This window comes from Mus caroli, unplaced genomic scaffold, assembly GCF_978045245.1.
Source record: "Mus caroli unplaced genomic scaffold, Mus_caroli_1 scaffold_4, whole genome shotgun sequence".
NCBI classification, from domain to species: Eukaryota; Metazoa; Chordata; class Mammalia; order Rodentia; family Muridae; genus Mus; species Mus caroli.
Genome location: NW_028227259.1, coordinates 141,807,940 through 141,824,077, shown reverse-complemented (window position 1 = coordinate 141,824,077; position 16,138 = coordinate 141,807,940). Strand labels below are relative to the sequence as shown.

General features: G+C 51.0%; 2 protein-coding genes and 1 pseudogene across 4 annotated transcripts; 2 read left to right on the top strand and 1 right to left on the bottom strand.

Annotated features, from left to right (window-relative positions):
* The first annotated feature begins 1,052 nt into the window (after positions 1-1,052).
* On the top strand, positions 1,053-7,237 carry Pcolce (procollagen C-endopeptidase enhancer). The gene is made up of 9 exons (XM_021162583.3): positions 1,053-1,356; positions 2,091-2,199; positions 3,456-3,714; positions 4,526-4,650; positions 5,048-5,184; positions 5,478-5,758; positions 6,560-6,637; positions 6,733-6,903; positions 7,025-7,237. The coding sequence occupies exons 1-9, from the start codon at positions 1,265-1,267 to the stop codon at positions 7,177-7,179; spliced, it is 1,407 nt and encodes a 468-aa protein (XP_021018242.1). The 5' UTR covers positions 1,053-1,264; the 3' UTR covers positions 7,180-7,237.
* Positions 7,238-9,124: 1,887 nt separating this feature from the next.
* LOC110294976 (small ribosomal subunit protein eS7 pseudogene) lies at positions 9,125-11,426 on the bottom strand (annotated as a pseudogene). Its single transcript, XR_015046868.1, has 2 exons — positions 11,327-11,426; positions 9,125-10,754 (listed from the first exon to the last, which is right to left on the bottom strand). The product of XR_015046868.1 is annotated as a small ribosomal subunit protein eS7 pseudogene (transcript).
* Positions 11,427-11,623: 197 nt separating this feature from the next.
* On the top strand, positions 11,624-15,472 carry Mospd3 (motile sperm domain containing 3). 2 transcript variants are annotated; one of them, XM_021162969.2, is made up of 6 exons: positions 11,624-11,691; positions 12,140-12,412; positions 12,636-12,711; positions 12,865-13,094; positions 14,985-15,149; positions 15,243-15,472. In XM_021162969.2, the coding sequence occupies exons 2-6, from the start codon at positions 12,208-12,210 to the stop codon at positions 15,272-15,274; spliced, it is 708 nt and encodes a 235-aa protein (XP_021018628.1). In that variant the 5' UTR covers positions 11,624-11,691; positions 12,140-12,207; the 3' UTR covers positions 15,275-15,472. The 2 variants fall into 2 exon arrangements, with proteins under 2 accessions (XP_021018628.1, XP_085693479.1); XM_085837353.1 differs by lacking the exons at positions 11,624-11,691; positions 14,985-15,149; positions 15,243-15,472 and adding an exon at positions 13,841-14,972 and having other exon boundaries at positions 11,949-12,412.
* The last annotated feature ends 666 nt before the right edge of the window (positions 15,473-16,138 follow it).

The following is a 16,138-nucleotide window of genomic DNA, read 5'->3' as shown; positions in this document are numbered from 1 at the left end:
CTTCTTATAAATGTGCAGGGGGCTGCCCTGGAGGAGCCCCCAACCTGACTATCATGAGTGAGAAATTTGATGGACAGTAGAATAAAAGGCTAAAGCTAAGCCTGTTTCAAAACCCTGGGGCAGAGCAGGGTCATGGAGGGGTGGCCTGGGATGGAGGGAGGCCTGGCTGGTGAGGGGGTCTTACTGAGGAAGTGCCAGCACCCCCAGCTCACCTTCTCCTTCTCACTCCAGAAGCCCCACTTTGTGATGTGGAGGTCAGGCCTGGGCTTGTGAAATAACTCGGACGACAGACACACCTTACTTCCCACTTTGAAGCCTCTGTTGGGTCTGTTGGTTTTGTTTGTGACAGAGCCTCACTGTGTGGCCCAGGCTGACCTCTTTAATCATGCGCACGCTGACTCCATTTCCAAAGAGCTAGGATTTCAGGTGTGCCTCCGTTATACCTGCGCCAAACCTGCAATCTGATCGTCACTTCTGGGGTACCTCACCCCTAGCCCACAGTCCCGTGGAATCAGCATCCCATCCTCTTCTCTCTCCCATCCTTTCCCTTACTTTTTGCTCCGTCCCCTCTTTGCCCAGGGACAGGGACACTCCACACCCCACCCCCCTTAACCCTTCTGTACCTTAAAATAGTTGGAAGAAAAAATAAGGAGTCAGAAAGCCACTTTGCTTGGCCTGATCTGGTCCAGTGTTAAGGGGAGGTCCTAAGTATGTGCAGAAGCGCCTGGGGAAGGGGGTGCAGACCTGTAATCCCAGCACGTGGGAAGCTGAGGCAGAAAGATCGAAAGCTCCGACTAGCCAGTGCGTCATGGCAAGCCTGTCTTAAGCAACAAGAACCATCCGGAAGTGTGCAGTGGGACAGTGGATAGCCAAGAGACTTGGGGACATCCTCTCTAGATGCGGAGAAAGCAACAGGTGAAGAGGGGTCCAGCCTGCACCTGAAAGTCTCCAGCAAACGCCAGGTCCCCAGGCAAAGGACAGAGGGCAGTGGCACATGACTAGATGTGTTCCCAGCATTCTCTGGTCAATTAATATATGTCCAAGACCTAGAGAGGCCTCTGAAGGGACTCAAGCACTGTCCCAGCTGTCTCCCTGTCCCGCCTCCCCTGCTGCCCGCCCAGTTGGCCAGTCCCCACGCCCACACACCCGGGGCTGCTTCATCTGGTCCTGATTATCCTGCTGCTGCTGCTGCTGCTGCTGCTGCTGTTGCTGCTGCTGCTGCTGCTGAACTCAGCTGCTACTTCCAGCACTTCCGCCCTACACAATGCTGCCTGCTGCCCTAACCTCCCTTCTGGGGCCATTCCTTTTGGCCTGGGTGCTGCCTCTTGCCCGAGGCCAGACCCCCAACTACACGAGGTAGGTCTCATATCTTTCAGATGGCTTCCAGAGGAAGCTTCAGAATGCTTGTGAGTCCTGGGAGGGCTGTGCCTGTGGGTCTTGCAAGCTCTTCTGCTAGCAAATCCCTTTTCCTCTTCAGATTCATATCCTCCCTGTCTTCTGCAAGGCCACACTGGTCTGTAACTTCCACTGTTCCCACTCCTTCACTACCGTTCTTCTGCCCTTTGCCCCTCCATGGAGCTTGAACCCAGAAAGCCAAGACCTTGACCTTGTCTATTAGCTGACATTCAGGAACTGAGATTGGGGGAAGGGTGGCAAGCAGAAAGTCGTCAGGTACTGGTCCTTAGCCAGGAGCACGGCAGCAGGGCAAAGGTGGGAGCCCCTAGCTGTGTGTCCACTGTTGCTTTCCTCATCTCTCTTGCCCCCTCCCCCTCGTGGCCTCGTGGCTTGTCACATCTGGAAGTAGTTAGGCGGCTCCTGTCCTTGACTGCCAGGCAGGACAGGGGGGGGGGGTAGAGGAGGTTAGGGGGACTGAGAAGGATTCCCGGAATTCCTGGCAGCGTGGGGGTGGAGCCTCTAGGGGATGGAGAGACAAGGCGGTTGCCTAGCCCCACTTTCCGTGGTCCTTGGGCCGGAGTCTCCAGTCAGCAGGCTGGGGCTTCTCCAACACCGTCTTCCCATATTGCCGCGGCTTGCCCTGCTCATGAACCATCTCTTCAGTGGTTCTGCCTGACACCTCCTCTGTCCTCCAGACCTGTGTTCCTGTGCGGAGGGGACGTGACCGGGGAGTCAGGTTACGTGGCAAGTGAGGGTTTCCCCAACCTCTACCCCCCAAACAAGAAGTGCATCTGGACAATTACGGTGAGAAGGCCCCTCTGGTCCCCATTGCTCTTCATCAGTCTCCCAAGCCAAACCTTCACAGCCCAGGGATACCGTCCCACCACCGGGCATCACCTCGGGAAACCCTCTTTTCCTCTTTGGTCCAAGGGCGTCAGGCCCCATGGTAACATGTTCTGAAGCACCTCCAACCTTCCTCCTCTTGGTCCAATCCCACTACCGGGAACCGAGCCCTGGGACTTTGGCATACTAGGCCAGAACTCTACCACTGAGGTCCATCTCTTTTATTCATTTAGGTTTGTTTTTGTGGTTTGTTTGTTTGGTTGGTTGGTTTTGGTTTTTTGAGACAGGGTTTCTCTGTGTAGCCCTGGCTGTCCTGGAACTCACTCTGTAGACCAGGCTGGCCTCGAACTCAGAAATTCAACTGCCTCCGCCTCCAAGTGCTGGGATTAAAGGCGTGCGCCACCACGCCCAGCCCGGCCGGTGGTTGTTTTTAATGTGTTTGTTGGGCATGAGTTTGCACACGCGTGCGTGCATTTATGCAGAGGTCAGAGCAGGTGTTCCAGAGGTGTACCGTTCTCCACCCTATTTTCTTGAGACAAAGCCTCTCACTAAATCTAAAGCTAGTATGAGAGCCAGCAAGCCCCAGTGATCCTCCTGTCTGCCTCCCAGTGGGCTTAGGGTTCAAGGCATATGTGTGGAGACTTCAATGCAGCCTTTTATGTGGGTTCTGGGGGATTTGATCTTGAATAAGCACTTTTACCCACTGAGCCATCTCCCTAGATCGCTTCCCCTTTTATTTTTGAAACATGGTCTCTGTAAATTATGGGTCTTGACATTTATGGTCCTCCTGCCTCTGTTTCCCAAATAGCTGGGATCCCAGGCACACACCACCACTTCTGGAGCTGAGCCCTAAGTTTTTGGAGGCAGGATCTCACTGTGTAGCTTAGGTTGGCCTTGAACTTTGAGGCAATCCTATCAGCACAATAAACCCTGGAATCACAGGTGTGAGCCGCCATACCTAGTTTAAGCCTTAGATTTTTTATGGAAAAAACAAAAAACAAAAACGCTGAGACTCCATCCCTAATTTGCTCCTGTTCTCTCCCTCCAGAGACCACAAGGCAGGAGCAGAGCCCAGGCCCCTTGTGTTGCATTGGCCAGGGGGCCTTTCCAGTTATGGCTATTTCTCTGCCTAGGAAGTACTTGGGGGAGGGGGAGATGCCCACGGTCAGGGTTGTTTGGGGCCTGATTTTGCGGGACCCTCATTCCCCTTTTTTCAGGTGCCCGAGGGCCAGACTGTGTCCCTGTCCTTCCGAGTCTTCGATATGGAGCTCCACCCTTCCTGCCGCTACGATGCTCTGGAGGTTTTTGCTGGCTCTGGCACCTCAGGCCAGCGACTTGGACGCTTCTGCGGCACCTTCAGGCCTGCACCTGTAGTCGCACCTGGCAACCAAGTGACTTTAAGGATGACAACTGACGAGGGCACCGGGGGACGAGGCTTCCTGCTCTGGTACAGCGGCCGGGCCACTTCAGGCACTGGTGAGTATCTTCGCCTCCTCTTTCCCCTCTCCTGACCCCACCCCGGTTCAGGTCCCCACCCCTGCCCTAACTTTGATCCTCCCCAGATTACTCCCAAGAGTTAGGGCCACCACTACTCCCTTTCTTCTCACTAACCGCCCCTTCAGTCCCTCCTCCTGGTCTTCTCTCCCCCTCCCGCTCCCACCTACCCCTCTTCCAGGGCCTCCCCCAGGTGCGAGGCGGAAATGGGTCATGGACCCGCGGGTGGAATGGGCGGCCTGGGGTTACTGGGACGGTGAGTAACTGCCCGCCCCCCTCCGCAATCGGGCTCCTCTGACAGGAGTAAGGGGGCACCTTGAAGCTGGGGGACAAGGATTCCCTCACTGGAGCCCCCTATACCCAGCTCTGGGATCCCGATTGCGGTCCCATCACCCCCTCCCGGCAGCACAAGTCTCTCTGGAAATGTTTCAGGCTGAGACCTCAACAGAGGGGAGGGCACCCTCACCACGTGAGAGCTCTCTAGCCTGCTGAAGAGGATTCTTCTGCTTGGCCGGGATGGAGAGATGGGATCTCCTAGGGGAAGAGGCGTGGTGTGGCGGTGGGCTGGGGAGGGGCCAGGAGGGATCCATTCATCTTCTCCTCTCTGTTGGCCATCCCAGTCCCATATTCCCAGGCGTTTGGTAACTCGCTCTTTCTACTGTTTCCCCTTGTGTCCCCTCATCTTGAGACCCAGACTTCCTAGCGGCCTGCCAGAGCTCCCGGTCTAGAGCTCTCTCCTAGCTGACAGAGGGTCTCTACCGCCCCCCACCCCGTCCCTCTCTCCCTTTCTCAGAGCACCAGTTTTGTGGGGGGCGGATGGAGAAGGCGCAGGGAACCTTGACCACGCCCAACTGGCCTGAGTCGGATTACCCACCAGGCATCAGCTGTTCCTGGCACATCATTGCACCCTCAGACCAGGTACTGACCTTCTTACCTAGGCTGCCCACTAGGTGCCCAGGCAACATCCTTAAAAGCACACGAACAGCAAAACCTTATTGAACTTCTGTGTCCTGATCCCTGAGCCTGTCCTGGTAGAGAACAAAACCAGACCCATCTTACATGAAAGCAAAAAATGATAAAAGTGTGTGATGCTACTGGGGTGGAGTTCTCCAAAGGATGCTCCCTGTAGAGTATAGGTGTGTGTGTGTGTGTGTGTGTGTAAGATCCCCAGGCTACCAGTGTGCAAACACTAGAGGGAACAAGGGGACTCACTATTAGTGCTACTTCCAAGTATCCCTAATGCTGAAAAAAGTGCAGGACACACTATTCGGTCCTCCTTGGCCTGTCCTGCTACGTAGCCTAATGCCTCTACCAGGTGATCATGCTAACCTTTGGGAAGTTTGATGTGGAGCCTGACACGTACTGCCGATATGACTCTGTCAGTGTGTTTAACGGAGCTGTGAGTGACGACTCAAAGAGGCTGGGGAAATTTTGCGGAGACAAGGCCCCTAGGTGAGTGATCGTTTTGATGGGCAGTTTTGGAGCTAACTCTGCATCTCTGTGTGAAAGACTGGGGGGAGGCGCAGCTGACCAGGCAAGATCTGAGCTCTAGGATCCCAAACTACTGGTCAGAACAAGTGTAGGAGGTAGCCAAGGTTTAGCGTATCCTCTGGAGTCTGCAGAGCTTGTGGGGGTGGGGGAGATTCTAATGTCAGAGGACTGGTTTATTAAGCTTGGCCAGTGGGGACAGAACAGAGTGCCGAGTCTACCTGACACCTCAGCAAATGCTCCTCTGCCCACTGCAGCCCCATCTCTTCTGAAGGGAATGAGCTCCTGGTCCAGTTTGTATCGGATCTCAGTGTCACCGCAGATGGCTTCTCAGCCTCCTACAGGACCCTGCCACGGGATGCTGTAGAAAAGGAGTCAGCCCTGAGTCCAGGGGAGGATGTACAGCGTGGTCCCCAGTCCCGCTCTGACCCTAAGACAGGAACTGGGCCCAAAGCCAAACCACCCACTAAACCTAAATCCCAACCTGCAGAGACACTAGAGGCTTCCCCTGCTACCCAGGCAACTCCAGTGGCCCCAGGTAAGTGTGAGAAGGTAGAAGAAGGTACTGAAGAGATGGCTCGGTGGTGAAGAGCTCAAAATCATCTGTAACTCCACACATACATGCAAAACACCATATAAATAAAAGAAAAAGAAAGTGAAAGAAGGGGATTGGCTAAAGGAAGCACTATTCATCCATCCATCCACCCATCCATTCGTTCGTTCATTCATTCATTCATCCATCTACTCATTCATCCATCCACCACATCCATTCATTCATCTATCCACTCATCAGTCCATCCATCTATCCACCCATCTGTTCTTCTATCCATCCATCCACTCATCCATCTATTCATCCATCCATCCATCCAGCACTCACTGGTGCCTGCTTCCTGTCAATGTCTGGGACTAGTGTTGGGAAGCATCGCTGGGTAGAACTCTGGGTTTACATCCATACAGCTGTTGTAATTTCAGATGTGATTAGGGAAAGCAGGGTTTGCCTAGAGTCTCCCAATGAGGGCTGAGGGCATATGCTCAGAAGTAGAGCATTTCTAAAATTCTCCCAATAAGGGGCTGGAAGCTAAGCTAACTGTAGAGTGCCTGCTCCAGGATCCTCTAGTGAGGTTCTGAGGTGTGACTCAGTGGCAAGGTGCTGGCTTGCGTAGAATCCCCCAGTGAGGGCCAAAGGGTGTGGCTCAGCTGCAGAGCCCCTGGCCAGCATGCACCAGACTCGGTTTCCATGTCTAGTGCTGCAAATAAAGGACTAGATAGGCTGACATGAGGAGAATGGGCCTGCCTGCTAGGGAGGCCACCCTCCACAGACAGCATTGTCTCTTCCTAGCTGCCCCCAGCATCACCTGCCCAAAGCAGTACAAGCGGTCAGGCACCTTGCAGAGCAACTTCTGTTCCAGTAGCCTAGGTAAGACTCTCTCCTGCCCTTCTGACTTCCTGTACTCTCACCGGAGCCCAGTCCTAGCACCTGACTCTTCACCTCTCACCGACATCTTGCTACAGTGGTGACAGGAACAGTGAAGACCATGGTCCGGGGCCCCGGGGAAGGCCTCACTGTCACTGTCAGTCTCCTTGGTGTCTACAAAACCGGAGGACTGGACCTGCCCTCTCCGCCCAGTGGCACCTCTCTGAAGTTGTATGTGCCCTGCAGGCAGATGCCCCCCATGAAGAAAGGTAAGGCACATGGGAAATGGGGTGGGTGTTGAGCACACTGAAGGTGTGCAGCTGTAAAGTCTGACCAAGAAGATACGTTGACAGGCCTTGATAACTTGAGCTCTCCCCTCCTCCTCCTCAGGAGCCAGTTATCTGCTGATGGGTCAGGTGGAAGAAAACAGAGGCCCCATCCTTCCTCCAGAGAGCTTCGTGGTTCTCTACAAGCCCAACCAGGACCAGATCCTCAATAACCTAAGCAAGAGGAAGTGTCCCTCCCAACCTAGGACAGCTGCCTGATGTCCTAGCCAGATACAGCCTCAGAGCTTATCCAAATAAATGTTCCTTGACTCAGGAAGGGATGGTGTCTGAGGTTCTATGTGTGGTGGGGGTGGGAGGCACATCTTGGATTTCAGAGTACTCTTTCCTTTGAGTGGCACTAAAGACTGACTGAACTCGGGAACTTACTGGAGAGATAGATGGCTCAGTGGTTAAGAGCACCGACCGCTAGGCTCCTGAGTTCAAATCCCAGCAACCACATGGTGGCTCACAACCATCCGTAATGAGATCTGACGCCCTCTTCAGGTGTGTCTGAAGACAGCCACAGTGTACTTAGATATAATACTAAATAAATAAAAAGTGAAGACACTGTGGCTGTCTTCAGACGCACCAGAAGAGGGCATCAGATCCCATTACGGATGGTTGTGAGCCACCATGTGGTTGCTGGGAATTGAACTCAGGACCTCTGGAAGAGCAGTCAGTGCTCTTAACCTCTGAGCCATCTCTCTAGCCCCACTGAACAATATCTTAAACATTCAGAATACTCTTAATATATGATAGGGGCCAGATGGCGGTGGTGGCGCACGCCTCTAATCCCAACACTCAGGAGGCAGATGGATCTCTGTGTTTGAGGTCAACCTGGTCTACAGAGGGTGTCCAGGACAGCCAGGACTACACAGAAACCAACCCTGTCTGAGAAAACAAAGAAACAGGAACATACAGTAGGGGCATGCAAGATGGTTCGGCAAGGAAAGGTGCCTGCTGACAAGTCCATAAACCTCAATTCACAGTGTAAAAGGAGAGAGCTCTCTCTTTTTTCTGTGTATATATGTGTACATATGTGTTTAGAGCCACCCTTGAGTGTTATCCTCAAAAATCACCATCCACCTCTTGTTTCTTTTAATATGTGTGTGTGTGTGTGTGTCAAAGAGGCCAAAAGAGGGTGTTGGATCCTCTGGAGTTGGGGTTACAGGTGATTTGTGAGCTGCCTAACATAGCTGCTTAGGTCCCCTAGAAGAGCAACAAGACAAGCCCTCTTAGCCACTGAACCATCCCTCCAGCTCCACCCAGTCCTCCCTGCCACCTTTCAGAAACAGAGCTGGCCACTAAGCTTCAGGAGTTTCTCCACAGGACTATAAAACGTACCGCTAGGCTCCACGTTTTTGTTTAAGGATTAGATCACGGGTTCTTGTGCTTGCAAACATTCCTTCTCTGGGTCAGATCTACTTCAAGATTCTGCCGTTCCCTCCAACTGGAATTCTTTCCCATAGATACATTTTGGATTCCTTCCTGAGTCTGATTAGATCTCTGCTCAAAGTTCATCTAATTCATTCCTTTGTTCTGGCCAAATGGCATATTATCATTTTTAAAATGTTTTTCATTTTGTGTGTGTGTGTGTTCGCGCGTGCACACGTGCGTGCACTGTTGCTGTCTTCAGACACACCAGAAGAGAGCATGAGATACCACTACTGATGGTTGTGAGCCACCATGTGGTTGCTTCGAATTAAACTCAAGACCTCGGGAAGATCGAAGAGCAGTCAATGCTCTTAACCTCTGAACCTCCAGCCCCAGATTACCTTTTAAGTACTGAAAATATGACAGAAAACAAATGTCCCTGGTTTTGGAGAAGACATTCTCCGGAGGAGAGATGAACAGAATATGACATCAAATATCAAGAGACGTGCAAAAAAAGCAAGGCTGGGGCTGATGGCTCATGGACTGGAGAGATGGTTCAGCGGTTAAGAGCACTGCTCTCCCAGAGGTTCTAAATTCGTTTTTCCACAACCATCTATACTGGGATCTGATGCGCTCTTCTTGCATGCAGGTGTACCTACAGACAGAGTGCTCATATACATATAAATAAATAAACCTTTAAAAAAAAAAGGAAGAAAGAGAGAGAAAGACAGACAGACAGTGGTGGTGCACTCCTTTAATCTCAGTACTCAAGAAGCAGAGACAGGTGGATCGAAGCCTGGTCTACAGCCAGGGCTAGTCTTGAAAAATAAAGAAACAAAATAAGCAAACAAAACCAAGCAAAAGCATGATAAATCAGTTGTCAGGGAAGTCTTTCCGATAAAAACAACTCAATTTTTTTTTACATTTATTATTTACTTATTATTTTTGGTTTTCTAAAACGGTTTCTCCGTGTAGCACAGGCTGTCCTGGAACTTTCTTTGTAGGCAGATCCACCTTCTTCTGCCTCCCGAGGGCTGGAATTAAAGGCGTGCACCACCACACCTAGCTTTACAGTTATCCATTGAGGTGCACACATCCACACTTCCGCATATGTGCATGTGCGTGTATACACACAGCTCTGCTCTCATGGAGGTTGGTTCTTCCCTCCCACCAAGTGAGCCCTGAAGATGCAACTCAGGTCTTTAGGCTCCACACAAACACCTTTACCACGTGAAACCATCTTGCAGGTCCAATGTTGTTGGTTTTGATTTTATTTTGTTTTGAGATAGGGTCTCACTATACCCCGTGGCTGGCCTCAAACTCACCTGCCTTTGCCTCCAGATTGCTATAATTTGAGGTGTGTGCAACCATATCTCTCCCCACCTCCAATGTTTGTGGTTTTTGAGACAAGACTTCACTATATGGCCTTGGCTGGCCTAGAACTCCCTTTGTGTAACAGACCAGGTGAGTTTCAAACTTGTGGCAATCCCACCTGTACCTACTGGAACTACAGGACTGTGCCTGACTACTTTTGGTAGTTTTCTTTTCCTTTTTGCTTTTCTGTCTTTTTTCTAATCATGTTAATTACAGATAATTATGAGTTTTACAGAAATAAATTGATCAATTTGTATATAAAACGTGTATAAATGTATTTTGGTCACAATCACCTCCACTGTATCTCTTCTCCCCTATCACCTTCCCCTTTCCAACTTGTTCTGCTTGCTTTTTTTTTTTTTTTTCCTATGAATGACACTTTATTCAGTCATTTTCTTTACAAAGAAACTCTGGAAATTCAAAATTAACATCCTTGCCTGTGAGCTTCTTGTATTCACCAGAAAAAGTTTCAACCTTGTGTTCCACGTTGTTCTGCTGTGCTTTCTCTAAGTGAACTTTTATGAGCCAGCTGCCATCCAGTTTCACACGGATCCTCTTACCCACAATTTCACTTGGGAAGACTAAGTCCTTAAGGATGGCATCGTGCACTGCTGTCAGGGTGCGGCTTCTGGGGCGCTTCTGCTTATTTTTCGTACAGCTTTTCCGGGTTGGCTTGGGCAGAATTCTCCTCTGAGCAATGAGAACTACGTGCTTCTCACTGAACTTTTTCTCTAATTCACGAACTACCCGGACTTGGATTTTCTGGAAAGATTTAAGCTGAGGAACTGGTACAAAAATTATGATAGCTTTCCGACCACCACCAACTTCAATTTCCTTGGCTGTGGTGATGTTGCGTTCCCGCAGCTGCACCTTGAGATCGGAGTTCATCTCCAGCTCGAGCACGCCTGAGAGATGCCAGACTCGAACTCGTCATTCTCGCCATTGGGCTTCATGATCTTGGCGCTGAACATGAGCTTGAGCTGAACATGGCTTCGTCCTGACGGAGCGCCGGCTTAGAAAAAGCTCTCCTGCTTTCTTGGTGGTTGCTGTACAGGTTTTGGATTAACCAGTAAATTTTATTGAGGTTGCTTCCACGAGCATAGGCAATTTAATAATGGTATCCCAACGAAGAAAATGTCTCTCCCTTCTTAGCAACTATTACGTACCTATAGGGGTAGAGCCTTGTAGTAGGCACATCTTTAGTATCGAATGTTTTCTCTACATGTATATGACCCACGTATTGTCAGAGGCCAAATGAGGGCGTTCGATTCCCAGAAACTGGAGTTATAGGTGGTTATGAATCACTATGTCAATGCTGGAAGCGAACCTGGGTCCGAACCCTTCAGCACTTCCCCTCTTATTAAAAAAAAAAAAAAGTGTAACTGAAGCAGATTAAGATTCCTGCCTCATCCAGTTCTGCTTATTGATTACTGACTTAGTCATACGTTTTTCAGGCCCATACAGGTAGGAAAGAAAAGCGAAATGAATTTTAAAAAAAAAATCTACTAACGGATGGCCTCTAAATAACCAGATAAACAAACGCTAGGTCGTTGCTCAGTCCCGCCTCTCGCTCTTACTCTCAGACAGAGAAGGAACCCAGGACACATAAAATTCTTACCAAGGCCGGGCGTGGTGGCGCACGCCTTTAATCCCAGCACTCGGGAGGCAGAGGCAGGCGGATTTCTGAGTTCGAGGCCAGCCTGGTCTACAAAGTGAGCTCCAGGACAGCCAGGGCTATACAGAGAAACCCTGTCTCGAAAAACCAAAAAAAAAAAAAAATTCTTACCAAGATCAAGCCAATCAGTGGTGCCAAAGGAGGCGTGTTTGGTCTTTGAAGAGCACCAATCAGCGAACATTGGGGCGGAAGGGATTCAGCACCCACCAATAAGAGAGGCCGTACGGCGGAAGTGCATAAAGGAACTCTCGGGAAGATGGCGCCCTTAACTTGGGCACAAGTTAACCGGAGGAAACTTTGACCGCGAGGTGATTATCACAGTACAAGCGGCTGTTCACAGGCGGAATCCCGGGCAGAGCACATGCCGAGCTCAAGGAAAGGGGTTGGGGACACAATTCGGTGACCTGGAGGTCAGGGATTCTCAAGAGAGCGGAGTCCGTCAGGAGACCGGAGCGGGAAGACCCGGAAAAGGCGTGGTCAGAAAAAGGGCGGGTTTACTGCGCCCCAAACCGGAAGAGCCGGATTGGGAAGCGACGAGGCGGGACGGACTTTAGCCAAGTGGGCGTGGCCACTGCGGTGCGGTTTGGGGGCGGGGCCTATAGGAACCTGGGGCCCAGCTGGCAGGAGAGGAGGTTTGGGAACCGGGGCCCGGGGCTGTAGGATCCACATCTAGCGGGGTTCCAAGGCAGCGGTGACATCAGGCCTCGCTCTGCTCATGATCTCACCCTGTCCTCTTTTCATCCCTCGCGTCACTAGCCCTAAACTCTAAGACCCTCTTGTCCTCCTGAGCTCTGCCCTCGGATGTCCGACCGCCCAGAGCCTGCATGCGCCGTGGGGCGCCCCAGGACCAGGAGCTGGTGGGTCCGGGGGCCCCTGGGCGGGGGTCCCGGGGCTCCCCTCCTTCCTCAGGACCCGTTGTCCCGGTGCTGGTCTTTCCCCCGGATCTAGTATTCAGGGCGGACCAGAGAAGTGGACCCCGGCAGCTGCTGACCCTCTACAACCCCACGGGAACTGCGCTTCGCTTCCGAGGTGAAGAAACGGGCGCCTTAGAGCTAGGGCTCTGGGGGTTGGTAGCAGGATATGGGAAGACTGTGTGGGCTGGAGGAATTAATCAAGAGGCAAGATGCCTAGCTTTGGGTCTGAAAAAAAAAAAAATCATGTCCATCTCCGGGGTTGCTGACATGAGGGGCCCCGGTGGAGCACTATTAAGTAAAGCTTGCCTAAGATCTCTTCGCGTATCTTTATCTGACAGTTCTGTGCACAGCACCTGCCAAATACACGGTATTCGATGCAGAGGGATATGTGAAGCCTCAGTCCTGCATTGACATGTGAGTGGGGAGGTTGGGGAAGCAGCCAGGCACCACAGCTACCTGTTGTCTTTTCTCCAGCTGACTGCAGTCACTCTGGGAAAAGTTTCTGGGGAGGAGATCTGGATTTACTTGGTTGGTTGCCTCTCACTTCCTTTCCTCCCAATGGCTCAGTGTGATACGGCACGTGGCCCCCGTCCCCAGCCACTATGACGTCCAGGACAGATTCCGCATTGAGCTATCTGAGGAGGGGACTGAGGGACGAGTGGTTGGAAGAAAAGACATCACCTCTGTTCTTCGAGCCCCAGCGTACCCCCTGGAGCTTCAGGGACATTCTGAGCCAACGCCCAGCCCAGGGCCTCCTGCGTGGACAGGACTGACCCCAGCCAGACATCTTCAGGAGAGTGAGTTGAACAGAGTCTTTGTGTGTGTGTGTTTGTGGTAATGTGTATGTGTATTGTGTGAGTATATGCATGTGGGTCCTTATGCATGGACTTGAGTACATGTGCAGTCTCTTCTCACCCTTAGTTGTTTTGAGACAGGCTCTCTCACTGAACCTAATATACATTCATTTGTAGGCTGGATGGCCGGTGCAGAATCTAGAGTCCACCACCTGCCTCCACCACCCAAACACTGGGATTCTAGGCATACACTTCCATGCCCAGTTTTAAGCATGTTCTGGAGAACTGAACTCAGATCTCCATGCTTGCATGGCCAGCCCTTTTTCTGAATGAGTCATCTCTCCACGGGTCTTGGTTTTCTGCAGTACTGGGCATTGGCCTTGTACCTGAGGCCTACCAAGTACCAAGTACTGTACTGCTGAGCAGTAACCCCAGCCCTGCGCTGGGGACTCCTGTAGGGAGAGAAGACGCAGTAGCAATACCCTAGAAATAAACTAAATGGGGTTTGAAGAAGTCTCTGGGTTCAGGGGTGTGTGTGTGTGTGTGTGTGTGTGTGTGTGTGTGTATAGATAATCCTGCTTGAGGTTTTTTATCAGGTGTGAGGAAGAAGACTGCAGTTGTCCTGGTTTCTAACTTCTAATCAGAGGGACAAATTCTTCTCCAGCTCCAACTGCAGTGTCTTTTCTCAGGTGCCAGCTATGTTCAATGAAAAACCTGTACTGAGCTTGTTCTTTCTCTCTTTTTTAAAGAATTTACTTATTTATTATATATATATATAAAACGAGACACATCAGAAGAGGACATCAGACCCCATTACAGATGGTTGTGAGCCACCATGTGGTTGCTGGGAATTGAACCAGGACCTCTGGAAGAACAGTCAGCTCTGGTATGCTGGATATGAGAGATACAGAGGTCCCTTCCTGTCATCCCAGGACACTGAGAACATAGTATAGAAGGCAGGAGGAAGTGGGGACCAAAGGACAGAGCTTCTTGTGGCTTCAGGAACAGAGGCACCAAGGAGAAGAGAACATTCCCAGGGTACCCTTAGAAGGCAATAGGATGTAAACACAAAGACATGACGGCACAGGCCTGGGGTAGCACCACATGGGGGTTTGCAAGCAAGGAAGGAGGGTTGCAGGTTCAAAGCCAGCCTGGGCTACGTAGGAACACTTAGAAAAACAGCTGGATGAGAATGTTGAGGAGAAAGTCCAGTTGGTAAAGAACAGGGACCGGAATTCAGTCCCCAGCACTGATGACATGGTAGCAATTTGTTTGTAATTCCAGTTCTGAGGATGCAGAGTCAGACAGATCCTTGGTGCTGGCTAAGCAGTCGGCCAGTCTAACAGGCAAGTCCAGGTTCCACTGAGAGACCCAGTTCCTCAAACACAGGTTAGATGGCACCTGAGGCCTCTCTACATAGCACATGTACATGTACCCACCCACCCACTCATCCATATACACACTCAAGAAAGAGAACCAAAGCTGGATATGGTGTTGCACACCTGTAATCCCAGCACTTGGGAGGGAGAGGCAGGAGGATCAGAAATTCAAAACCCAGTTCTTTTGTTTTTGTTTTGAGACAGGGTTTCTCTGTATAGCCCTGGCTGTCCTGGAACTCACTCTGTAGACCAGGATGGCCTTGAATTCAGAAACCCGCCTGCCTCTGCCTCCCAAGTGCTGGGATTAAAGGCGTGTGCCACCACGCCCAGCTCAAGACCCGTTCTGGGATACATAATGAGTTTGTGGCCATCTTAGGCTACATGCATGTGACTCCCTGTTTCTAAATACATAAATAGTACGTGAATCAACCCCAACAACGTAGTTTCATCTTTCTTGTCCTTCCTGATCCCTGAGAGACCGTGGTCCCCAGTGCTCATCATCCTCCTTTTGCAGATGCCCCCCAGCAGCTGGCCACCAGCTCCTTCCTGCTCTTCTTGCTGGCAGGCGTCATCTCTGTGGCCTTCCTGCTCCTGCCACTGCAGGATGAACTTGGCAGCCAGCTGCCTCAAGTCCTGCACGTGTCCCTGGGACAGAAGCTGGTTGCGGCCTACGTCTTAGGTGAGCACAGTGGAGGAGTATGGGGCCCTCTTCCGGAGAAAGGACAGGAAGAGGAAGGCTCCTACATGGACTCTCTGTCTCTTCCACCTTCAGGCCTCCTCACCATGGTGCTCCTCCGGACCTGAGCTCGCATCTGAACCCACCTCACCCACGCTCTTCCTCGCAGGCAGGGACCTAAGGCAGCCACTGTGATGTTTGTACCTTGCTCCCCCTCCCTCCCTTCTGCCCATCCATTGATTGTCAGCCTCCCCACAGCAGGCACCTGGGATTTATACTCATTTTCCAAGTTGATTAAAATACATTTTAAAAATCAAAATGAGAAACGTAGGATGCTTATCCCAAACTTACTTTTTCTTTTTCTAATGGTGTGTGTGTGTGCGTGCGCGTGCGTGTCTATGCATATGCATGTGCGTGCGTGCGTATGTATGTATGTATGTATGTATGTATTTATGCATGTACTCGCACATAAGAGTGCACACCAGGGGGCTGGAGAGATAGCTCAGCCGTTAAGAGCACTGACTGCTCTTCCAAAGGTCCTGAGTTCAATCCCCAGCAACCACATGGTGGCTCACAACCATCTGTAATGAGATCTGACTCCCTCTTCTAGAGTGTCAGAAGACAGCTACAGTGTACTTACATATAATAAATAAATAAATCCTAAAAAAAGAAAAAAGAGTGCACACCAGAGGTCAGAAGACAAGTGTCTGCATTGGTTCTCTCCTTCTCTCTTATGGATTCTAGGAACTGAGCTCAGCTTATGAGACCTGGTGGCAAGTGTGAGCCCTTCAGTCTTAATTTTTGAGGCTAGGGCTCTCAGTGATTGGCTAGGACCAGTGAAGCAGGCATCTGCGTGTCTCCACCTTCCTGGCACTGGGGTTACACATTCATGCAGCTGCACCATTAAATATGGACTTGACAGATTCCAGAATCAGTGGGGAGATGGGTTGCTGGGCATCCAGAGGATTAACTGATTCGGTTAATTGGGACGG